At 44.6% G+C, this 26500-nt stretch overlaps 1 protein-coding gene across 8 annotated transcripts in view; it reads right to left on the reverse strand.

Moving 5' to 3' along the window:
* SBF1 (SET binding factor 1) overlaps nucleotides 1-26500 on the reverse strand; it is a 1129538-nt gene that overhangs the window by 111274 nt on the left and 991764 nt on the right. For all 8 annotated transcript variants that reach the window (XM_069229431.1, XM_069229429.1, XM_069229425.1 and 5 more), the window contains one exon: nucleotides 24287-24394. In XM_069229431.1, the coding sequence (XP_069085532.1) occupies nucleotides 24287-24394 (108 nt within the window). The remainder of the gene's footprint in view (nucleotides 1-24286; nucleotides 24395-26500) is intronic.

Consider the following 26500-nt stretch of genomic DNA (forward strand, 5'->3'; position numbering starts at 1 on the left):
GTTTTGAAAATGGACACTGCAATTTTCAGAAACAGTTCCTGGGGGCAGAAATGTTAGTTTGATTTGCAGGTAATTACAACACTTACGGTGTCAGTCTTCGGGTTTTAGGAAGTCCACCGGTTGGGGTTCAAGTTACCCCAAACACCCACCAACAGCAACACTGGCCGGCTGGGTGTAGAGGTCAAAGATGAGCAAATTTAACATGGGCTCCTATGGACCCAGGGGGTACTGGTAATCAGGCCTGCCTGCAGGTAAGTACCCGCGTCTCGGAGTGCAGACCAGGGGGGATTGAAGGAGCACTGGAAGGCCCACCAGTAGTCACCAAACACACACCCTCAGCGGCACAGGGGCAGCCAGGTGCAGGGTGCAAACAGGACATCTGGTTTCCAATGCCAGTCTATGAAGAGACCCCGGGGGTCATATAGAGGCAGCGGGCGAGGTCCAGGGAGGTGTGTTGGGCACACCACCGGTTGGACAGGGAGAAGAGCCGCCTGCTGAACATGGCTGCACCGGGTGTCGGTTTCTCCAAGACCTGGGGGTTGCCGGTGCTGTGGGTCCTCTAGGCTTCGGATACCCGCATACGGAGCTTTGTGGTCAGGGGGTCCTCGGGATTCCCACTGCAGACGTTTTTGTGGAGGGGTGGAGAGGTCAACCCATGGTGGGCACTTGCTCGCAATCACCTGAAGACCCCCTCTAGCTGGGTGGACCACCTGGACAAGGACTGTGGGTGATGGGTGCAGAGAGGTAAGGACCCACACATCCAGAGTGAGGAGGGAGTCCTTAGTTGTTGGTTCTTCTTAGACAGGGTCACTGTCCTCTGGTGTTCTTGGTCCTTTTGGGTGCAGTTCAGTCCTCTGGAGCTTGGCAGAGGTCTCTGGAAGTGTCACTGTTCTTTGCAGGTTCTTTGAAGCAGGAGACAGGTCGGTGGGTCTGGGGCCAAAGCAGTTGTTCCTTCTTCTCTGCTGGGGGTTTCAGCTAAGCAGTCCTTCTTCTTCTTGTAGATCGCCAGGAACCTGGTGAGTTCAGTTCAGGGATGCCCTTAAATACAAGATTTAGGGGCATCACAGGAGTCAGAGGACAGTAGCCAATGGCTACTGTCCCTGATGGTGGTTACACCCTCCTTGTGTCTACTCCCTTTGAAGAGGGTGGCAGATTCGTAACCCTATTGGTCCTTGTCCTCCAAACCAAGATGGAGGATTCTGCAGGGAAGGGGGTCACTTCAGCTATGGACACCTTCAGAGTGGCCCCAGATGAAGTGGTCACTCCTCCTTGTTCTTTGTAAGTTTACCGTCGAACTGCCCGCCAAAAGTGGGGCTTTGTCCGGGGGGTGAGCATCTCTACTAGCTGGAGTGCACTGGGGCACTGTAACACGAGGCCTGAGCCTTTGAGGCGCACCACCAGGTGTTACAGTTCCTGCAGGGGGAGGTGTGAAGCACCTCCACCCAGAGGAGCCTTTGATTCTGGCATCAGGGAACAAAAAGGTCCTCAGTCTATGGGGATAGAAACTCACCTGCTAGTAGCAGGCTGGCACGGACCAGTCAGTCCTACACTAGAGGATTGCGGAAAATACAGGGGCATCTCTATAAGATGTCCTTGTGTGCATTTTTTAAAATATATCCAGCACTGGCATCAGTGGGGGTTTATTGTGCTGGAAATTATGATATCAAACTTCCCAGTATTCAGTGAAGCCATTATAGAGCTGTGGAGTTCGAAATGTCAAACTCCCAGATCATATACTTAATTAATTTGGCCACACTCCACTCACTACCTCAAGAAATGGACTTACACACTGTAGGGGCATATTGCTCATGCAGCTATGCCCTCACCTGTGGTACAGTGCACCCTGCCTTAGGGCTGTAAGGCCTCCTTGAGGGGTGGTTTACCTATACCACAAGAAGTGTTTGTGGGCAAGGCACCTGGAGCGGGATGCCATGTCGACTTTGCCTTTTTCTCCCCACCAAAACACAAACTGCAATGGCAGTGTGTATGTGTTTGGTGAAGGGTCCCTTAGGGTGGCATAACACATGCTACAGCCCTTAGGGACCCTCCCTGGTCATACGGCCCTTGGTACCAGTGGTACCTTTTACATGGGACTTATCTGTGTGCCAATTATGGAAACAATGGTACATTTTTAGGGAAATAACGCTAGTGCATCAATATCAGGCAAAAAGTGTGTGTGTGTGTGTGCGGGGGGGGTGTAAGTGCAACAAGTTCCAGTTTTCTACAGTGCACATGGGCATTGAGTCCTTTGTTACATTGTTTTCCCACAGGAGGGTGAAATACAGAGTGTGTATGTACATAAATAGCAAATAAATGAGAATTCCATGCAATGTATATACATATTTACAAAAATAAATTACCGCAATGGCTACAGGCTTCCGGGGAGGAGGGAGGGTGCATGTGAATCTGCAGCACTACATGCCTCAGACAGACGTCTACTGGCTAAGTAACATGTTCCGTTCGATGGCATTTGCGGCTACAGATACACATGCTTTGCATTAACTGTAAAGCAGTCCCCTCCCAAAATAGGTGGTGGCTAGCCTGTAGGAGTTGTAGTACTTTGAAATAGTGTTTTAAACACTGCTTGTCCAACATTTGCTAGTTGGTGAGATAATACATCCACACAGTAGTGTTTAGCAAATGTGTGTGGCGTCGACCATGTGGCTGCTTTACATATGTCTGCCACTGGTATATTCCTTAAGAATGCCAATGAAGCCCCTTTGTTCCTAGGCAAATGAGGTTTTGGGGTTAATGGTAGCTGTGTTTTGGCTTTAAGATAGCACGTTTGTATACATTTGACTATCCACTGTGCAATCCCAGTTTTTGAAATAGGATTACCTTTGTGAGGTTGTTGAAATGCCACAAAGAGGAATTTGGATTTTCCGAAATCGTTTGATCTGTCTATATAATGCAGCAGAGCTTTTTTAACATCTAGGGCAGTGGTCTTCAAACTTTTTAATGTCGCGCCCCCCCCAGTTGAAAAATAAAAATCTTTGCCCCCCCCCCTCAGACTTTTTCACAATTATTTTAGGAAGATGGCAATGTTTAAATATGTCTAAACCTATTTAAACATTGCAGTTAAGTACTGTTACCTTTTTTTAAACTGCAATAACATGATTCTGCTTAAAACAAAGGCATGTTATCTGTATAATATTTCTTTTGGCCAGAGTTTGGCGCCCCCCCTGGGATCACTTGAGGGCCCCCTAGGGGGCCCGCCCCCCAGTTTGAAGAGCTCTGATCTAGGGTGTGAAATGCTCTTTCAGCAACTGAATCTGGCTGTGGAAAGAAGACTGGTAATTCCACGGACTGACTGATATGAAATATTAAAATCACTTTTGGTAGAAATTTTGGATTTGTCCTAAGGACTATTTTATTCTTGTGAATTTGAAAGAAAGGTTCTTCTAAGGTGAATTCTTGAATTTCACCAACTATTCTTAAGGAAGTAATTACTACTAAGAAAGCAACCTTCCATGACAAAAATACTGTAGAGTGCAAGAATGCTTGGGTTCAAATGGTGGACCCATGAGTCTTGTTAGTATGATGTTAAGATTCCAGGCAGGAGCTAGTGCAGCTCCAGGTGGAATAATTATTTTAAGGCCTTCCATAACAGCTTTTATAACAGGAATCCTAAATAGGGAAGTATGATGTCTGTTTTGGAGGTAAGCAGCTATTGCTGTTTAATGGATTTTAATAGAGGAATATGCGAGATTCGTTTTCTGTAGATGAAGCAAACAACAGACAATATCCTGTACTGATGCTTTAAGTGGATTGTTTTTGGGCTGACAGTAATAAACAAAATGTTTTCATTTAGCTGCATAACACTGTCTAGTTGTAGGCTTATGTGCGTCTTTTAGAATATCCATGCATTCAGATGGAAGCTGTAGATAGCCAAACTCTATGACCTCAGGAGCCAAATCGCCAGGTTGAGCATACCGGGACTGGGATGCCTGATTTGACCTTTGTTCTGAGTCAATAGGTCTGGTCTGTTTGGAAGCTTGTGGTGTGGTACTACAGACAGATCCAGTAGTGTTGTGTACCAATGTTGACGTCCGCACTTGGGAGCTATGAGTATCATAGTAAGGGAGGAGTGACGGATCTTGTTGATCACAAATGTAATTTAGTGGGAGAGGTGGAAAAGTGTAAACAAATATCCCTGACCAATTGATTCATAGAGCATTGCCCTTGGATTGAGGGTGTGGGTGCCTGGATGCAAAGTTTGGGCATTTTGCGTTTTCGCTTGTGCCGAAGAGGTCTTTGTCTGGGGTTCCCCACATTTAGAAGTATTGTTGAATGACTTGTGGGTGAATCTCCCATTTGTGTACTTATTGTTGCATCCGGCTTATGAGGTCCACTAGCTGATTGTGTATCCCTGGAATATACTCTGCTAGTAGTTGAATGCGATTGTGAATTGCCCATTTCCAAATTGTCTGTGCCAACAGGGACAATAGAGATAAGTGTCTCCCCCCCCCACCTTTTTGTTTTGCAGATAATACATTGTGGTCATGTTGTCTGTCCTTATCAACACTGTCTTGTGTGTGATTTGTGTTTGAAAAGCTTTGAGTGCTAAGAACACTGCTAGTAATCCCAAATGGTATATTTGATAAGTTTGTTGAATAGAGTTCCATTCCCCTTGTATGGTGAGGTTGTTGGAATGTGCTCCCCAACCTATCACTAAAGCATCAGTTGTGATTATGGTCTGTGGCACAGGGTCCTGAAAGGGCCTCCTTTTGAATAAGTACGTGTGATTCCACCACTGCAGAGTGTGATAAAGTCTGGCAGTCCAACAACACTAGATCCTGAATGTGAACCTGTGCCTGAGACCTTTGTTGAGAAAGACACTGTTGTAGTGGCCTCAGGTGTAGGCGTGCACTGGGTACTATTGCTATGCAGGAGGCCATCATTCCCAATAGTTTCATGACCAACTTAACTCTGTAAGTGATCTACTGTTGAGATATGAGATCTGGAAATGCTTGAATTCTCACTGGACTTGGGTATGCTAATCCTGATTCAGTGTTCAGAATTGCTCCTACATACGGTTGTATTTGATCTGGTGGCAGGTGAGATTTTTGATAACTGATTGTGAATCCAAGGTTGTGTAGGGTGTCCACTGTATACAGCGTATGTTGTTGACAGATATGAATTGTACTGGCTTTTATGAGCCAGTTGTCTAGATACGGAAAGACATGTATGTGTTGTCTTCTGAGGAATGTTGCAACCACTGCCAGACATTTGGTGAATACCCTTTGTGCTGTTGTGACTCCAAAGGGTAGTACTTTACATTGGTAGTGCTTCCCTGCTATAACAAATCTCAGAAATTTCCGATGTGCTGGATGTATGGGAACGTGGAAATAAGCATCTTTTAAATCTAATGCGGTCATGTAATCTTGTTTCTGTAGCAGGGGAATGATTTCCTGTAGAGTGACCATGTGAAAGGGTTCTGAGAGAATGTATTGATTGGGGGATCTGAGATCTAAGATTGGTCTGGGAGTACCATCTTTCTTTGGTATGAGGAAGTATAACGAATGCACGCCTGACCCCTGTTGGGATATAAGTACCATTTCTATGGCACCTTTGAGTAGTAGTGATTGTACCTTCTATTTTAATAAATTGAGATATTCCTTATTGAGTTTGTGGGAGCGAGGGGGAATGCTTGGTGGAGTAGAAGTGAGTTCTAGGCAATAACCATGTTGGATAATTGATAGAACCCATTGATCTGTAGTACTGTTGTGCCATTGTGGGTAAACATTTTCCAGTCTTCCTCCCACAGGAGATGTATGCTGTGTGGGGATCTGTAAAAAGTCACTGTTTGGTTGAGTTGGGGGAACCTCTTGGGGTGATTGATTGAGCTTTCCCTCTATAATTATTTCCTCTGTAAGAACCTATGAAGGAGCCTTTGTTGTAAAAATGTGGATGGCTCTGAGGTTGATGGTTTGAAACCACCCATAAACTGCTGCCTACCGAAAGGTTCCCAGATGTAGTGTAAAGGGCACCCATAGCTTTAGCTGTATCAGAGTCTTTTTTCAGCTTTTCTGTGGTGGTATCAACCTCAGGCCCAAATGGGTTTTGCTTATCAAAGGGCATATTCAACATTGCCTATTGTATTTCTTTTTTAAACCCTGAAGTTCTTAACCATGCATGCCTTCCAATGTTGACACTGCCGTTGATACCCCTTGCTGCTGTATCTACTGCATCTATTGCAGGTCTAATTTGATTATTAGAAATGGTCTGCCCCTCCGCTACTATATGTTACGCCCTCTTCAGGTGTTCTGGTGTAAGGTAATGTAACAAATCTTCCATTTGGTCCAAATAAGCTCTATCATACCTTGCCAGCAGTGCTTGAGAGTTTATAATCCTCCAATGGTTAGCAGCTTGAGTTGCTACTCTCTTTACAGCTGCGTCAAATTTACGACTTTCCTTGTCTGAAAGAGGAGCATCCCCTGAAGATTGGCTATTTGTTCTCTTTCTTGCTGCACTGACAACTATATAGTCAGGTGCAATTGAGCTCTAATAAAAAGCGGATCAGAGGGTGCAGGTTTATACTCTTTATCCACCCTTGGTATAATAATTCTAGATTTTACTGTTTCCTTGAAAATGTCTTCTACATGTTTAAGTATGCGTGAGAGCATAGGAAGACACTGATACTCTTTATGACTAGGTGTTAGTGTATCAAATAACAAATCATTCTCAATTGGATCTGTATGTAACTGTACCTTATGATACTCAGCTGCCGTAGCTATAACCGGATTGTAAGCAGTGGTATCTTCAGGTGGAGATGGTCTTGCGGGGTATAAATTAGGATCATTAGAAGGGATGGGATGGGATCTGAATCACAGAAGTCCCATGGATCTATATCCTGTTGAGTGTCATATAAATCATCCCCATGTGTTGTGATAGGGGATTGTGGAGAAAATTGTGTAGGTGAAGGTGGTGGAGTATCTGATGGTGGAGAAGCAGGGAGTAAAGGATAATGTTGTGGTGCCTTTGGTTTCTCCTTCTGTTTAAATATTTTAGCAGGTGGAGTCCCAGTTTATAAAGCCTCTTGGAAAATCAATTTTCTTTTGATTGTTGGAGGAGGAGAAGCTATGATTCTTCCTGTATCCTTATGTATATGGCTTTTTCGCTGTTTAGCGTCCATTACTTCCAATATGGGCCTTATTTCAGAAGACTCCTCAGTAACTGGAGCATATTTTCCACCCACAGGTTTCAGCTCCTATAGTTTGGATACCTAATGTTTGAGTTGGGTCGCAAATGGCAGCTTTGTAACCACTGTTACTTTTTTCGGCTTTGAGGTGGAAGTCTCTGATTTTCGGCTTGATTCCGAAACAGGTATGGCAACCTGTTTTGTCGGTGCCGAATGCACTTTGGTGTTGTGTTTCGGTGCCGAACCCGAAGGTTGGTCATCCGATTGTATTTTTCGGATCCGACCACGGCTGGAAAGCAGTGGGGGACCCAAGACCAGTGCTGAAGTCTTTTTGGTTGTTTTTTGTTGATGGGTAGGGGCTGATGTACTCACGTACTGCGCTGGTGGAAAGGATTGGCTGTCACCGTCAGAATCTCAATCCGAATCAGAGTCTGCAATGGAAACGGCTGTGTGATGAGCCAATTCCTCTTGTGCGTGTTCTTCCCTGCAGAGGTCGGGCGTATGTTCCAACTGCTGTGCTCTTCGATCCATAAGAGTCTTCTTCGAACAAAAGGATCGACAAGCGTCACAGCATTCTTCTATGTGATCCAGAGAAAGACATAGATTGCACACCGAGTGCTGATCGGTGTTTGGGAACTTGGCGTGACACAGAGGGCAAAAGTGAAACGGAGTCAGTTCCATCAGCCTGACATTGTTCGACTACTATGTATCAAATCAGGACCAAGAAGGGTGAGGTCATCCCTAAAGGGAGTATAATTGACCTCGACGATTACAATTGGATCGAATGTAAGTTTGGAAAATGCAATTGAGAACTATACTGACGTTTATAGAAAAGAAGTGAGAAGTCCATATAGTGCCAAAATGAGATCTACCGGTGCGAGAGGAAACATGTCCAAACCCGACGCCAGAAAAAAAACAATCTAACAAAGAACTCGATGCCCATGCGCACTATCACCGATGGAGTCACTCGATCTTGTGACTCGATAACCTTCTTTGAAGAAAAACAACTTGTGACACTCCGAGCCCAACACTAGATGGCAGACTTATAAAAAGCATGTGTATCTGCAGCTGCCGTTGAACATATATGTATATATGGAAAATGTCACTTACCCAGTATACATCTGTTCGTGGCATGAGACGCTGCAGATTCACATGCTGTGCATATCCCGCCATCTAGTGTTGGGCTCGGAGTGTTACGAGTAGTTTTTCTTCTAAGAAGTCTTTTCGAGTCACGAGATCGAGGGACTCCTCCCATTTGGGCTCCATTGCGCATGGGCGTCGACTCCATCTTAGACTGTTTTCCCCGCAGAGGGTGAGGTAGGAGTTGTGTATATAGTAATAGTGCCCATGCAATGGAGTAAGTATGTATGTACATAATGTGACTAAAAGTGTTATATTTACAAATTGACAAATGTACAAGTTTACTTTTAATCAACTTATAACGGCTACAGGCTCCTGGGGAGGTGGGAGGGCGCATGTGAATCTGCAGTGTCTCTTGCCACGAACAGATGTACACTGGGTAAGTGACATTTTCCGTTCAATGGCATGTGTAGCTGCAGATACACATGCTGTACATAGACTAGTAAGCAGTTATCTCCCCAAAAGCGGTGGTTTAGCCTGTAGGAGTTGAAGTTGTTTGAAATAATGTTCTTAGTACTGCTCGTCCTACTGTGGCTTGTTGTGTTGTTAACACATCCACGCAGTAATGTTTAGTGAATGTATGAGGCGTAGCCCATGTGGCTGCCTTACAGATTTCTGTCATTGGTATATTTCCTAGAAAGGCCATTGTGGCGCCTTTTTTTCTAGTGGAGTGTGCCTTTGGTGTAATAGGCAGTTCTCTTTTAACTTTAACATAACAGGTTTGAATACATTTAACTATCCATCTGGCAATGCCTTGTTTGGATATTGGATTCCCTGAATGAGGTTTTTGGTAAGCTACAAACAATTGTTTTGTTTTGCTAAACTGTTTGGTTCTATCAATGTAGTACATTAGAGCTCTTTTTATGTCTAATGTATGTAACGCTCTTTCAGCTACAGAGTCTGGTTGTGGAAAAAACACTGGGAGTTCCACAGTTTGATTTAAGTGGAACGGTGATATGACTTTTGGCAAAAATTTGGGATTTGTGCGTAGAACCACTTTAGGTTTGTGTATTTGTATAAAGGGTTTGTAAGGAAATGCCTCCTTGGCATGGTTACCCCCTGACCTTTTGCCTTTGCTGATGCTAAGTTTTGATTTGAAAGTGTGCTGAGGCCTGCTAACCAGGCCCCAGCACCAGAGTTCTTTCCCTAACCTGTACTTTGTTTTCACAATTGGCACACCCTGGCATCCAGGTAAGTCCCTTGTAACTGGTACCCCTGGTACCAAGGGCCCTGATGCCAGGGAAGGTCTCTAAGGGCTGCAGCATATCTTATGCCACCCTGGGGACCCCTCACTCACCCGGTTCGACTTGTGGAGAAACAACACTTCAGGGAGGACTCCCCGGCGACTGCGAGACCGTGAGTAGCCAGAGTTGTCCTTCCTGAGCCCCCACAGCAACACCTGCAGAGGGAATCCCGAGGCTCCATCTGACCGCGACTGCCTGTCTCCCAGATCCCGACGCCTGGTAAAGACTCTGCACCCGCAGCCCCCAGGACCTGAAAGATCGGAACTCCAGTGCAGGAGTGACCCCAAGGAGGCCCTCTCCCTTGCCCAGGTGGTGGCTACCCCTAGGAGCATCCCCCTTGCCTGCCTGTATCGCTGAAGAGACCCCTTGGTCTCCCATTGATTTCTATTGGAAACCCGACGCGTGTTTGCACACTGCACCCGGCCGCCCCTGTGCTGCTGAGGGTGTACTTTCTGTGCTGACTTGTGTCCCCCCCGGTGCCCTACAAAACCCCCCTGGTCTGCCCTCCGAAGATGCGGGTACTTACCTGCTGGCAGACTGGAACCGGGGCACCCCCTTCTCCATTGAAGCCTATGCGTTTTGGGTACCACTTTGACCTCTGCACCTGACCGGCCCTGAGCTGCTGGTGTGGTAACTTGGGGTTGCTCTGAACCCCCAACGGTGGGCTACTTTGGACCCAAACTTGAACCCCGTAGGTCAGTGGTTCCCAATCTGTGCGCCGTGGCACCCAGGTGTGCCATCTAAACTAGCCAGGGGCGCCATGCACCAAGCACACGGTTTGGGAACGAAACGAGGAATAGATATAAATATCTGCTGTCACTAATTGCCCTGGCCTCCTGCTAACTGCAGTGTTAATGGATGACACTGAAACATAAAACCATCTCTCAACTCAGAGTTATTTAACAGGTCCTGACCCTGAGCTAAACAGTTCAGAAGTGTTGCTCAAGTGAATTTTAGAAATCCCTTCATGCAATTTAACAAAACCTTTTGTGCAGTATAATTAAAATATACATGCTAATTCTTATAACCTCGACCTAGGTAAGGAGACAAGGAAGACTGCTTATAAAGGTCATTAAGGGTGAATGTGAATAACATTAATTTAATACACAAGCTCCAAAAATAAAATAAACGGTAAAGAAATATGCAGTAAAGCACTGTAAAGGGCATTTCTTCTGCTTAGCAAATAATGCATACTCAGGCCTTCATGGAAGACCTGCTGTCACAGACAACTAACTCTGTCCCTTCAAGGATAGGTCACAGACACTTCACTCGGATTAAGCCACCCTAAGATAAACACTTTTGAAAAATATGTGCAGTACAGATGTATTGTCTGTATGTAGGTACCTTTATTGTCTTGTGCATTTTGTTTTTCTTGTCAGCAGGGCCCTACAGATAGGAAGTTTATTACACAGCTAACATTTGTCTATAAGACGAAGATCATAGGAGACTCAGCCTAGCGCCTGCAGTCAGACCTTGGCTGGATGCCTGCTAATGCACCAAAACCCACTTTTCCACTGCACTCTTCTTCCATACAAGGTACGTTACAGAGACAGGTAGCGCTGTAAATTATTGTACCGGTAGACATTGTACCTTAGTGAGCCAGTGAAACAGCAATAACGTGCTTATAAATGCCAGGTAGTGCATATCAGCAGTGTATGATCGCCTTAAAACGTTTCAGCTGCGTGCATGTGATATTTAACCAACTGAAGCAAGCTGCAATAGTGCTTAGTTAAAGTCCCTTACTTCAATGTGATCTGTGCATGAAACGGAAAGCACATCCAGCTTTACTAGCACAGATTCTTTGTTAGAAGTAAATGAAAGGATTTGTTCTCTTATCATCTTTATCTCATTCTGTCATTCTTACTTTCATCACTTTACTAGCAACAAAGCTTCTGCTTCCTCCAAATAATATTCCTTCTTACTCTTGCAGCTATTCGCTGTCTGTTACTCTGCTAAATATTCCTACTCTTAACTCTACTTCCTCCTCCTTACTCTGAATACACCTATTCTTACTCCTACTGAGTCCCTCCCACCTGCAGCAGCGGTTCCTGCTCTAATCTGCATTTCAGCAAAGAGAGAGATGGGTGCCTTAACTGCTACAGTTTTGCATGTGTGAGAAATGCAATGATGAGCGCAGGGTTTGGATAGCCATCTTAAAGGGTGCTCAGAGGTTCGCGCTGCCCTTCTTTTCCTTTAAGGAAAACAGTGACCTGCCTGCTGCTGAAGGAAGGTTGGCTTCCTCAGCATCAGGTTCATGTCTGAGGGGATATCACCTTCTTAGTGTACTGGCACTGAGATAGTTTGAATAGGAAGTTACTCCCATTGCATTTCAGTTATAGCTCAGCTATATATGGCATTCGGATGCCATCTACAACAAACTTTTCTATTGAAGGTCCTTCTGCGAATGTAGCCAACACTGCCCTTTTCAGATTGCTGATGTTAATGCCAGAATTCCCAAGAAAATAAATGTTTAAATTGGCTGCTTAGTGGTTGTACCATATTTGTTGCTAAGGATTGTCAGAGATATGTATTCTATTTAGTTCTGTGACATGCAGAATATGATGCAAGCTGCTGCCACTGAAGAAGATGCTTTCATGGCAGGAACATGTGGTTTAAGGCTTCAAGGCCTGGAGTAAAAAGAAGAGGTGGTAAAGTGAGTATTTGTTGCTGATAAAGTGCTTTATTACAGCATCAGTTCAGTGACAAAGTAGATCACAACTATGATTATAATACCTTCACAGCAATTAATTTCAGGGAGGAAAATGGAAGTACCCCCGATGCCGGGCTTACATCCTCCCACCTGCAAAAAAAAAGTTACCTAACGGCGAGCCACGGCCAACTGCCAATAGGTCAAGGGAGCCGCGGGTCGAAAAAGTTTGGGAACCACTGCCGTAGGTGGTTTACTTACCTGCAAGAACTAACAAACTCTTACTCCCCCTAGGAACTGTGAAAATTGCACTGTGTCTAGTTTTAAAATAGCTATATGTGATTTATGTGAAAAGTATATATGCTATTTTGATTATTCAAAGTTCCTAAAGTACCTACCTGCAATACCTTTCATTGGAAGTATTACATGTAAAATTTGAACCTGTGGTTCTTAAAATAAACTAAGAAAATATATTTTACTATACAAAAACCTATTGGCCTGCAATTGTCTGAGTGTGTGTTCCCCATTTATTGCCTGTGTGTGTACAACAAATGCTTAACACTACTCCTTTGATAAGCCTACTGCTCGACCACACTACCACAAAATAGAGCATTAGTATTATCTCTTTTTGCCACTATCTTACCTCTAAGGGGAACCCTGGGACTCTGTGCATACTATTCCTTACTTTGAAATAGTGCATAAAGAGCCAACTTCCTACAGGGTTCCTGTATGGTAAAGGCTTGTATTTCACTTACTCTTCTGAGAGATGTGATAACTTGGAAAGTAGCCTTCCTAATAGCTAAGTATTGCATTTCACAAGAGTGCATGGGTTCGAATGGTGGACCCATGAGTCGCGTTAATACAATATTGAGGTTCCACGAAGGGACTGGTGGTTTTCTTGGTGGAGTGATCCTTTTTAGACCCTCCATAAATGCTTTTATGACTGGGATTCTAAATAGTGAAGTTGAATGTGTAATTTGCAGATAAGCTGAAATTGCTGTGAGATGTATTTTAATGGATGAAAAAGCTAACTTAGATTTTTGTAAGTGTAGTAAGTAGATTACAATGTCTCTAGCGGACGCGTGTAATATTTGATTATTATGACAGTAATAAACAAATTGTTTCCATTTATTTGCGTAGCAATGTCTTGTAGTAGGTTTTATAGCCTTCCTCCATACATTCTTGTGTAAGGTCTAGGTGTCCGAATTCTAAGACTTCAGGAGCCAGATTGCTAGATTGAGCGATGCTGGATTCGGGTGTCTGATCTGCTGTTTGTGTTGAGTTAACAGATCAGGTCTGTTTGGTAGTTTGATATGAGGCACTACTGACAGGTCTAGTAGTGTTGTGTACCAAGGTTGTCGTGCCCAAGTTGGTGCTATTAGTATTAGTTTGAGTTTGTTCTGACTCAATTTGTTTACTATATACGGAAGGAGTGGGAGAGGGGGAAAAGCGTAAGCAAATATCCCTGACAAACGCATCCATAACGCATTGCCCTTGGAGTGAGGCTGTGGGTACCTGGATGCAAAGTTTTGGCATTTTGCGTTTTCTTTTGTTGCAAATAGGTCTATTTGCGGTGTTCCCCAGTTTTGGAAGTAGGTTTGTAGTATCTGTGGATGAATCTCCCATTCGTGGATTTGTTGGTGATCTCGACTGAGATTGTCGGCTAACTGGTTTTGAATTCCTGGGATGTATTGCGCTATTAGGCGAATGTGATTGTGAATCGCCCAATGCCAAATCTTCTGTGCTAAGAGACACAGTCGTGATGAGTGTGTGCCTCCCTGTTTGTTTAAGTAATACATTGTTGTCATGTTGTCTGTTTTGACAAGAATGTGTTTGTGGGCTATTAGCGGTTGAAATGCTTTCAATGCTAGAAACACTGCTAGTAGTTCTAGCAGATTTATGTGAAGTTGTTTCTGCTGAGTGTCCCATTGTCCCTGGATGCTGTGTTGGTTGAGGTGTGCTCCCCACCCTACCATGGAAGCATCTGTTGTGATCACGTATTGAGGCACTGGGTCCTGGAAAGGCCGCCCTTGATTTAAATTTAAATGATTCCACCATTGTAGCGAGGTGCGTGTTTGGCGGTCTATGAACACTAGATCTTGTAGTTGACCCTGTGCTTATGTCCATTGTGTTGCTAGGCATTGTTGCAAGGGCCGCATGTGTAATCTTGCGTTTGGGACAATTGCTATGCATGAAGACATCATGCCTAGAAGTTTCATTACCACCTTGACCTGTATCTTTTGTTTTGGATACATGGCCTGTATTACATTGTGAAATGTTTGAACCCTTTGTGGACTTGGAGTGGCAATCCCCTTTGCTGTGTTGATTGTCGCTCCTAAGTATTGCTGTGTTTGACACGGCAAAAGGTGTGACTTTGCGTAGTTGATCGAGAAACCTAGTTTGTGGAAGATTCGTATGACATATTTTGTGTGCTGTGAACACCGTATTAGCGTGTTGGTTTTGATTAACCAGTCGTCTAGGTACGGGAACAAATGTATTTGCTGCCTTCTGATATGTGCAGCTACTACTGCCAGGCATTTTGTAAAAACTCTTGGCGCAGTTGTTATTCCGAATGGCAACAATTTGAATTGGTAATGTATCCCTTGGAATACAAACCCTAGGTATTTTCTGTGTGAAGGATGTATTGGTATATGGAAATATGCATCCTTTAGGTCTAGTGTTGTCATGTGGTCTTGTTGTTTGAGCAGTGGGATTACGTCTTGTAATGTAACCATGTGAAAGTGGTCTGATTTGATGTAGGTATTTAATGTTCTGAGATCTGGTATTGGTCTCAGACTCTTGTCCTTTTTGGGTATTAGAAAGTACAGTGAGTAAACTCCTGTGTTTATTTGTAGTTTTGGCACTAATTCTATTGCTTCTTTTTGTAGCAATGCCTGAACTTCTAGTCCTAGAAGATCTATATGTTGTTTTGACATACTGTGTGTTTTCGGTGGGACGTTTGGAGGGAATTTGAGAAATTCTATGCAATAACCATGCTGGATAATTGCTAAGACCCAAGTGTCTGTTGTTATTTCTTTCCAATGTTTGTAAAACTTGGTTAGTCTCCCCCCCACAGGTGTTATGTGTTGGGGATTTGTGACCTTGAAGTCACTGCTTGTTTGGAGGAGTTTTGGGACTTTGGAACTTTCCTCTATTTCTTTGAAATTGTCCCCCTCTATATTGTCCCCGAAAACCTCCCCGCTGATACTGGCTCTGGTAAGTGGGCTTTGTTTGTGAGGTTGTGGCTTCTGTGGTTTGCCCTCGAAACCCCCCTCGAAATTGTGTCGTTCGAAATGTGCCTCTGCTCTGCGGGGAGTAGAGTGCGCCCATGGCTTTGGCCGTGTCAGTGTCTTTCTTAAGTTTTTCGATCGCAGTGTCCACCTCCGGCCCAAACAACTGCTGTCCGTTAAATGGCATATTTAGCACGGCTTGCTGTATCTCTGGTTTAAATCCTGATGTACGCAGCCATGCATGTCTCCTTATTGTTACTACTGTGTTAACAGTTCTAGCAGCTGTGTCTGCAGCATCCATTGCTGACCGTATCTGATTATTGGAGATACTCTGTCCTTCCGCTACTACTTGCTGCGCTCTTTTTTGGAACTCCTTTGGTAAATGTTCAATAAAGTGTTGCATCTCATCCCAATGGACCCTATCTGGCTAGCAAAGCTTGCGAAGTTGCAATACGCCACTGGTTTGCTGCCTGTGCCGCCACTCTTTTGCCTGCGGCATCGAATTTTCTACTTTCTTTCTCTGGAGGTGGTGCATCTCCTGAAGTATGAGAGTTGGCTCTTTTGCGCGCTGCTCCTACTACAACAGAGTCTGGTGTTAGTTGTTGTGTAATGTACACTGGGTCTGTTGGTGGCGGTTTATATTTTTTATCTACCCTTGGAGTAATAGCTCTCCCTTTGACAGGCTCTTCAAACACTTGTTTGGAGTGTTTTAGCATTCTGGGTAGCATCGGAAGACTTTGATATTGACTGTGTGTGGACGACAGTGTATTAAAATGAAAATGTCACTTACCCAGTGTACATCTGTTCGTGGCATCAGTCGCAGTAGATTCGCATGTTCTGCAATAGCTCGCCATCTGGTGTTGGGCCGGAGTGTTACAAGTTGTTTTTCTTCGAAGAAGTCTTTCGAGTCACGGGACCGAGTGACTCCTCCTTTTGTCTCCATTGCGCATGGGCGTCGACTCCATCGTCGATTGTTTTTCCCCGCAGAGGGTGAGGTAGGAGTTGAATTGTAGTAATAGTGCCCATGCAATGGAGTGACTAAGTATGCACCTATTTAAGGTTGAGATGATACACATATAAATAATTGAAGGTAACTTCCAAACTGCTACAGGCTCCCGGGGAGGCGGGTGGGCACATGCGAATCTACTGCGACTGATGCCACGAACAGATGTACACTGGGTAAGTGACATTTTCAGTTCGATGGCATCTGTCGCTGTAGATACGCATGTTCTGCATAGACTAGTAAGCAGTTATTTCCCCAAAAGCGGTGGATCAGCCTGTAGGAGTGGAAGTAGTCTGAAATAATGTCCTTAATACGGCTTGACCTACTGTGGCTTGTTGTGCGGATAACACGTCTACACAGTAGTGCTTGGTGAATGTGTGAGGCGTAGACCATGTGGCTGCCTTACATATTTCTTGCATTGGGATGTTTCCTAGAAAGGCCATGGTAGCACCTTTCTTTCTGGTTGAGTGTGCCCTTGGTGTAATGGGCAGCTGTCGTTTAGCTTTAAGGTAGCAGATTTGGATGCATTTAACTATCCATCTGGCTATACCTTGTTTTGAAATTGGGTTTCCTGCATGAGGTTTTTGAAATGCAATAAAGAGTTGTTTAGTCTTTCTGATGTTTTTTGTTCTGTCAATGTAATACATCAATGCTCTTTTGACATCTAATGTATGTAGTGCCCTTTCAGCTACGGTATCTGGCTGTGGAAAGAACACTGGAAGTTCCACTGTTTGATTTAGATGGAACGGTGAAATAACCTTTGGCAAAAATTTAGGATTGGTCCTTAGGACGACTTTATTTTTGTGTAGTTGTATAAAAGGTTCCTGTATAGTAAACGCCTGAATCTCGCTTACTCTTCTCAGGGAAGTAATGGCGATGAGAAATGCCACCTTCCAGGTTAGGAACTGTATGTCGCAGGAGTGCATGGGTTCAAAAGGTGGACCCATAAGTCTAGTTAGGACAACATTTAGGTTCCATGAAGGAACAGGTGGTGTTCTTGGTGGTATAATTCTCCTAAGGCCCTCCATGAATGCTTTAATGACTGGTATTTTATATAGGGAAGTTGAATAGGTAGTCTGCAGGTATGCAGATATTGCTGCAAGGTGAATCTTAATGGAAGAGAAAGCTAGGTTAGATTTTTGTAAGTGAAGCAAGTAACCCACTACATGTTCTGGAGTTGTGTGTAATGGTTGTATTTGATTAATATGGCAGTAGCAAACAAACCTCTTCCATTTACTTGCATAGCAGTGCCTGGTGGATGGCCTTCTTGCTTGTTTTATGACTTCCATACATTCTTGGGTAAGTTGTAAGTGCCCGAATTCTAGGATTTCAGGAGCCAGATTGCTAGATTCAGCGATGCTGGATCTGGGTGTCTGATCTTTTGGTTGTGCTGTGTCAACAGATCTGGCCTGTTGGGCAATTTGATGCAGGGTACCACTGACAGGTCTAGCAGCGTTGTGTACCAGGGTTGCCTTGCCCAAGTTGGTGCTATCAATATGAGTTTGAGTTTGCTTTGACTGAGTTTGTTTACCAGGTAAGGAAGGAGAGGGAGAGGAGGAAAAGCGTAAGCAAATATCCCTGACCAGTTCATCCATAGGGCATTGCCTTGGGATTGTTTGTGTGGGTACCTGGATGCGAAGTTTTGGCATTTTGCGTTCTCCCTTGTCGCAAACAAGTCTATCTGAGGTGTTCCCCAGAGTTTGAAATAAGTGTTCAGAATTTGGGGGTGAATTTCCCATTCGTGGACCTGTTGGTGATCTCGAGAGAGATTGTCTGCGAGTTGATTTTGTATCCCTGGTATAAACTGTGCAATTAGGCGAATTTGGTTGTGAATTGCCCAATGCCAAATTTTTTGTGCTAGCAGGCTTAACTGCGTGGAGTGCGTCCCTCCCTGCTTGTTTAGATAATACATTGTTGTCATGTTGTCTGTTTTGACGAGAATGTATTTGTGAACTATTATTGGTTGGAAAGCTTTTAGTGCTTGAAAAACTGCTAGAAGTTCTAGGTGATTGATATGCAGTTTTGTTTGATGTACGTTCCATTGTCCTTGTATGCTGTGTTGATCGAGGTGTGCTCCCCACCCTGTCATGGAAGCATCTGTTGTTATTACGTATTGTGGCACTGGGTCTTGGAAAGGCCGCCCCTTGTTTAAATTTATGTTGTTCCACCACAGAAGCGAGAGGTAAGTTTGGCGGTTTATTAACACCAGATCTAGAAGGTGACCCTGTGCTTGAGACCACTGTGATGCTAGGCACTGTTGTAAGGGCCTCATGTGCAGTCTTGCGTTTGGGACAATGGCTATGCATGATGACATCATGCCTAGGAGTTGTAATACCATCTTTGCCTGTATTTTTTGTGTTGGATACATGCGTTGTATGATGGTGTTGAAATTTTGAATTCTTTGTAGACTTGGAGTGGCTACTCCCTTTGATGTGTCTATTATGGCTCCCAGGTATTGTTGTACCTTGCATGGCAGAATTTTGGATTTTGTGAAATTGACGGTGAACCCGAGTTTGAAGAGGGTTTGTATGATGTGATTTGTGTGATTTGAGCACTGTATGAACGAATGGGCCTTGATTAGCCAGTCGTCCAAATATGGGAACACATGTATTTGCTGCCTTCTTATGTGTGCAGCGACTACCGCTAGACATTTGGTAAAGACTCTTGGTGCGGTTGTTAATCCAAAAGGCAGTACCTTGAATTGGTAATGTATTCCTTTGAATACAAACCTTAGGTATTTCCTGTGGGATGGGTGTATTGGTATATGGAAATAAGCATCCTTGAGGTCTAAAGTTGCCATGTAGTCGTGTAGTTTTAGCAATGGCAATACTTCTTGTAGTGTGACCATGTGGAAGTGGTCTGATTTGATGAAAGTGTTCACTACTCTGAGGTCTAGGATTGGTCTCAGCGTTTTGTCCTTCTTTGGTATCAGAAAGTACAGTGAGTAAACTCCTGTGTTTATTTGTGTTTTTGGCACTAATTCGATTGCATTCTTTTGCAATAGTGCCTGCACTTCTATCTCCAGGAGATTGGAATGGTGTGTTGTTAAATTTTGTGCTTTTGGTGGTATGTTTGGAGGGAATTGTAGAAATTCTATGCAATAACCATGTTGGATAATTGCTAGAACCCAAGTGTCTGTAGTGATTTCTTCCCATGCTTTGTAATAATGACCTATTCTTCCCCCCACTGGTGTTGTGTGGAGGGGGTGAGTGACATGTGAGTCATTGTTTAGTAGTAGGGGTTTTGGGGCTTTGAAATCTCCCTCTATTTCTAGGGAATTGCCCTCCTCTATATTGTCCCCGAAAACCTCCTCTATACTGTCCTTGGTAAGTGGACGGTGTTGCTTGTGAGGTGCTGGCTTGTGTGCTTTGACCACGAAACCCCCCTCGAAAGGGCGTTTTACGGAATGTGCTGTAATTCCCTCTGCTCTGCGGGGAGTAGAGTGCGCCCATGGCTTTGGCAGTGTCCGTATCTTTTTTGAGTTTCTCAATCGCTGTGTCCACTTCTGGACCGAACAGTTCTTTTTCATTAAAAGGCATATTGAGAACTGCTTGTTGAATCTCTGGTTTAAATCCAGACGTTCGGAGCCATGCATGCCGTCTGATAGTTACAGATGTATTAATTGTCCGTGCAGCTGTATCTGCAGCGTCCATGGAGGAACGTATCTGGTTGTTGGAGATGGTCTGTCCCTCCTCAACCACTTGTTTCGCCCTATTTTGGAAGTCCTTGGGCAGATGTTCAATGAGATGTTGCATCTCGTCCCAGTGGGCTCTGTCATAGCGCGCAAGTAGTGCCTGGGAGTTTGCGATGCGCCACTGGTTTGCAGCTTGTGCTGCGACTCTTTTACCAGCTGCATCGAACTTGCGGCTTTTTTTATCTGGGGGTGGTGCATCTCCAGATGTGTGAGAGTTGGCCCTTTTCCTAGCTGCTCCTACAACAACAGAGTCTGGTGGCAGCTGTGTAGTGATGAAAGCCGGGTCCGTAGGAGGCGGCTTATACTTCTTTTCCACCCTTGGTGTGATTGCCCTACTTTTGACCGGCTCCTTAAATATGTCTTTTGCGTGCCGGAGCATACCAGGGAGCATAGGCAGGCTTTGGTAGGAGCTGTGGGTGGAGGAGAGTGTGTTGAACAAGAAATCATCCTCGACCTGTTCTGAGTGTAGGCTTACGTTATGAAATTGTGCTGCTCTAGCCACCACCTGAGAGTACGCGGTGCTGTCTTCTGGTGGAGATGGCTTTGTAGGGTAGGCCTCCGGGCTGTTATCTGACACTGGGGCGTCGTATAGGTCCCATGCGTCCTGATCTTGGTCACCCTGGCTCATGGTGGTGTGAGCTGGGGAGTGAGATGGAGTTTGTGCTGGTGAAACGTTAATCACGGGCGGAGGAGAGGGTGGTGGTGTAATTCTTTTAACCACTTTTGGTTGTGGTGCTTGTTCCGTCTGGAACTCCAACCTTCTCTTTCTCCTAATGGGGGGAAGGGTGCTTATTTTTCCTGTCCCCTGCTGAATGAAGATACGCTTTTGCGTATGGTCCACATCAGTTGCTTGTAGCTCTTCCTCAAACCTATGCTTTTGCATTTGGGAGGTTAGCGAGTGCTCTTCTGTATAAGAGCCTGAAGCTGGGTCGCTTGCAGTTTGTTTCGGCGTCGAAACTTTGTCTGCGTGTTTTTTCGGCTCCGAGGTGACTTTTTTCCTTTTCGGGGCCGAAACCTCTCGGCGTCGATCTGTTTCGGTGCCGCTGTCTCGGCGTCGAGCCGTGTCCACACCGGCATCTCGGTGTCGAGGCTTGTCTCCAGCACTTTCTCGGTCCCGAGAAGGCTGCGTGCCGGTGTCTCGACCGGAGTCGGACGATCTCGGCACTGTTTTGGCCTTTTTCGGTGCCGACGGTCGGTCACCGAATTTATGGGTGGAGCCATGGCCTGGTGGCAGTGGCGTCCCCTGGGCCTTGTAAATGTTTCTTTGTGTGGTTTTCGACGTCTTACTCACGGTTTGTGTGTCGTCGAATCCTTCGGAGTCTGAGTCTTGGATCGAGAAGGTACCTTCTTCTTCCTGTTCCTCGAACTCCCGTTGGGCTGTCGGTGCGGACGCCATTTGAAGTCTTCTGGCTCGACGGTCTCGGAGTGTTTTTCGGGACCGGAACGCACGACAGGCCTCGCAGGTGTCTTCGCTGTGCTCAGGTGACAGGCACAGGTTGCAGACCAAGTGTTGGTCTGTGTAGGGGTATTTATTGTGGCATTTGGGGCAGAAACGAAACGGGGTCCGTTCCATCGGCGTTGTTCAGCACGCGGTCGGGCCGACCAGGCCCCGACGGAGGATCGAAAAACTACCCCGAAGGGCACCGGAGCTCTTCGATCTTCGATGCGGTGTGAAATCTAAGTACGCCGATTCCGAACGCAACAATACCGATGAAAATCTTCCGAAATTAACTATTTTTTCCGTTCCGAAACACGGAGCGACAGGAACACGTCCGAACCCGATGGCGGAAAAAAAACAATCGACGATGGAGTCGACGCCCATGCGCAATGGAGACAAAAGGAGGAGTCACTCGGTCCCGTGACTCGAAAGACTTCTTCGAAGAAAAACAACTTGTAACACTCCGGCCCAACACCAGATGGCGAGCTATTGCAGAACATGCGTATCTACAGCGACAGATGCCATCGAACAGAAAGTCGTCTTCAATGGGTTCAGAATGAAGGCTGACATTGTGAAATGCTGCTGCTCTCGAAACCACCTGAGCGTAGCCTGTACTATCCTCTGGTGGCGATGGTCTAGCTGGATAGCATTCAGGACTATTGTCTGACACTGGTGCGTCATAAAGGTCCCATGCGTCAGGGTCATCTTGACTCATTCCCGTATGAGTTGGGGATTGGATCATTGGTGTAGTGGCTACCGGTGATGGTTGCGGAGAGTGATGTGGGGATGGTGGTGGTGTTACTTGTTTAGCCACTTTTGCGTGTGGCTGTTTGTCCTTGTCTTGGAAGGCAAGTTTACGTTTCATCTTGATTGGTGGAAGAGTGCTGATCTTCCCCGTATCTTTTTGAATAAAGAGCCGTCTTTGTGTGTGGTCTGGCTCTATTGTCTCTAATTCTTGTCCAAATCTATGTGTCTTCATCTGTGAGGACAGTCCTTGTTCCTCTGAAGAGGAACTTATTTTCGGTTCCGAGGCCGGATGTTTCGGTACCGAAAACCTTTCTGCTGTTTTTTTCGGCTCCGACGAAACCTTTTTTTACTTTCGGCGTCATGCCCTCTCGGTGCCGATCCATTTCGGTGCCGCTGTCTTGATGCCGAATCTTCTCAGAGCCACTATCTCGGCCCCGAGATTGCTGTGTGCCAGTATCTCGACTGGAGTCGGATGACTTCGACACCAGCTCGCCCTTTTTCGGTGCCGATGAACGGTCACCTATTTTTCGGGTTAAGCCATGGCCTGTTGGCGGTGGCGTCCCCTGGGCTTTAGCGGTCTTCTCGTGAGTTCTCTGTTTCGACGTCTTACTCACGGTTTTCGGCGTTTCTTCGGGATCGATCTCCTCCGAGTCCGAATCCTGGGTGGAGAATGTTTCTTCCTCCTCCTCGAAACGCCCTTGTCCTGTCAGCGCCGACGCCATTTGTAGTCTTCTTGCTCTTCGGTCCTTGAGTGTCTTCCTAGACCGAAACGCTCGACAGGCCTCACAAGTATCCTCCTTGTGTTCTGGTGACAAACAAGTTACAGACCAGATGTTGATCTGTATATGGATACTTGTTATGTCATTTTGGACAGAAGCGGAATGGGGTCCGTTCCATCAGCCTTGAAGAGACACGTGGCCGGTCCGACCAGGCCCCGACAGGGATCGGAAAAAAAAAACCCGAAGGGCTTCCGGAGCTCTTCTGAATTCGGTGTCGATCTGTTGTAACTAACCCGATACCGAACGCAAACAATACCGACGATTTTTCCGAGATCCTAACTAACTTTCCGACCCGAAACACGGAGCGAAAAGGAACACGTCCGAGCCCGATGGCGGAAAAAAAACAATCTAAGATGGAGTCGACGCCCATGCGCAATGGAGTAGAAATGGGAGGAGTCCCTCGGTCTCGTGACTCGAAAAGACTTCTTCGAAGAAAATCAACTTGTAACACTCCGAGCCCAACACCAGATGGCGGGATGTGCACAGCATGTGTATCTGCAGCTACACATGCCATCGAACATATATATATATATATATACATATATATATATATACATATATATATATATACATATATATATATACATATATATAGATATATACATATACATATACATATATATATACATATACATATACACATATATATACATATACATATACACATATATATATATATACATATATATATATATATACATATATATATGTATATATATATATATACATATACACACACACACATAACAACAAGTGCTTAGTAAAGGTAGCACCTGGTATATACAGTCAAGCTTACAATTAATGTAGAGTTTTCAAGGCCTTTCAGGTGAGATTTGTAACAGAATACTGAACCAATGCATTCTAGCAATACTTAAATGTGATGACTGATCCAACTTAAAGTCATGGCATCAAATGTGGCTTTAATCAACAAGTGAGATATTACAAAAAAAAATCTAATCCTAAAAGCAAAGTTATGGGAAGTTAAATGTTCCTTTTATTGCAAGAAAGCTCTGTCTCTATAGCTTCAGATCTTTCGTGTCAACCCTCCTTTAAATTACCAGAGTTTTCATATGATGTGTATTCTAGAAACTACACAGATCATCTCAAAGCAGATTTCAGCAATGTTACCATTTCAACTCCCTTAGTTACGACTTACTATATATATCATGCTATAAAATACACAAACCTCAAAATGATCGCCAGAGCAATTCAATAATACCTACCCTAGCCTCCTGCTTAGCTTCGAGGCGCTGTGCGGCTCTGATCTTGTCCCATGTATCCTTCCACCGTTCCGGGATCTGACCTAGTTCCACTTCCAGTGAATGCAGCTCCTTTGGAGAATAAAGGTGTCAGATATTACTACAGTGAGTATGGATCCACAGCTCAACCCGAGACTTCTAATACTTTCCTCAAAGCACTAACAGTTCATTATCATTATACCAAGCGTACAGCATTCTCTTTCTCCTACTGATTTCTTCTGCACCCAAATGCACACATCTCCATTAACACATATCTCGCCCCCTGGTGTTAATGGAGCCTAACTCATCACCAGAAATGTACGCAACCTCAGAACTGTTCTACACCATACCAGTGTGGTGCAGCTTAAGTCCTATTACACCAGGAGCATGGGACTCAAGTTGGGGCATAGCACAACTATTTAAGTATTTAACAAGTATATAGGACAAAAAGTAATATTTAGACCACTTGAAATAATCACAACTACTTGTAGGCTCTTCAGGTTACATTATAGTCCACTGTTTATTGGCTCCTCAGCTCATATACATTCCAAGAAGCACTTTTGGTGCTGTTTAATTGAGAATCCCTAAATGAGGGTGGGGGCATGCCCAAAAACACACGCAAGGTAACCATGGGTGACAAAGTCTTTTCTTCACTAGTTCCAAGTTCACAAAAAAAGCTTCTTTAAAAACAATAAACATGTTGAAAAATGAAGAATTATTGTGACAAAATATTCTTATTCTGTGAGCAAATCCTCCCAGAAGACCACTTTAAAAGCTTAAAATATAGGTAATAAATACTTGTATTGGGGTAATTTATCATATGTTACTGTCAGAAAAAAACTTAAAAGAAACACAAGATTATCACATGGTAAGTGAAAATAAAAACTTAAGGGCACTGTTTCTTCTGCTCAGGGATACTTCACACACTGAGATGAAATGAAGTAATAAGGTGTTGCACTACATGCCACGAACAGAAGTCTACTGGGTAAGTTACATTTTCCGTTCAATGGCATTTGCGGCTGTATATACATATGCTTTGCATTGACTGCAGTGAAGCAGTCCCCTCCAAGTAAGCGGTGGCTAGCCTGTAGGAGTTGGAGGTGCTTGAAAAAGTGTCCTGAGCACGGATTGGCCTACATTAGCTTGTTGCTGTGCTAAAACATTTATACAATAGTGTTTAGTAAATAAATGTGCTGTAGACCACGTAGCAGCCTAACAAATGTCAGCTATTGGAATGTTACCTAAAAAAAACATAAAGCACCCTTTTTTCTAGTCGAATGTGCTCTGGGAGTATTAGGTAACTGCCTTTTGGCTTTAAGAAAGCAAGTTTGAATACACTTGACTATCCCTCTGGATATGTCATTTTTTTTTATTGAATTGCCTTTATGAGGCATGGAAAAGCTACAAAAGCTATTTAGATTTCCTAAACTTCTTATTCCTATCAATGTAATACATAAGAGCCCTTTTAAAGTCTAGTGTGTTAAGAGCTCTCTCTGCAACTCAGGCTGGTTGTGGGGAAAAAGACAGTTAACTCGACTGATTAATGTAAAATGGTGAAACAACTTTTGGACGGAACTTAGAGTTTTCCCTAAGAACTATCCTATCTTTGAGTAATTGGAAGAATGGTTCTTCCAAAGTTAGGGCCTGTATTTCAGAGAAGTGATGGCTACTGAAAAGGCTACTGCAGGAAAGTAGCCTCTTTCTAGCATGGTTACCCTCACTTTTTGGTCTGTTTGTCAGTGTGTTTGACTGTGTTCACTGGGATCCTGCTAACCAGGACCCAAGTGATTATGCTCTATCCTTTAAACTTGGTTGCTGGAACCTTTTTCACCCCACATTTGGAATACTAGTGCCCCCATGTAAGTCCTTAGTATATGGCACCCAGGGCACTGAAGTACCAGGGGATCCCTATAGGCTGCAGCAGGTATTATGCCACCCATAGGGAGCCCATGCAAAGTGTTCTGCAGGCCTGCCACTGCAGCATGCGTGAAAGGGTGCATGCAGCCTTTCACTACCAGCTCACTGTAAGTCACCCCTATGGCAGGCCCTCTCAGCCCAGAGGGCAGGGTGCAGGTAGCTATGTGCGAAGGCACCCTGCATTAGCAGAGGTGCCCCCACAAACTCCAGGTTCATTTTCCTGGACTTTGTGAGTGCGGGGATGCCTTTTTACGTGTGTACTGGACATAGGTCACTACCTAT

Source organism: Pleurodeles waltl, chromosome 4_1, assembly GCF_031143425.1.
Source record: "Pleurodeles waltl isolate 20211129_DDA chromosome 4_1, aPleWal1.hap1.20221129, whole genome shotgun sequence".
Lineage (NCBI taxonomy): Eukaryota > Metazoa > Chordata > Amphibia > Caudata > Salamandridae > Pleurodeles > Pleurodeles waltl.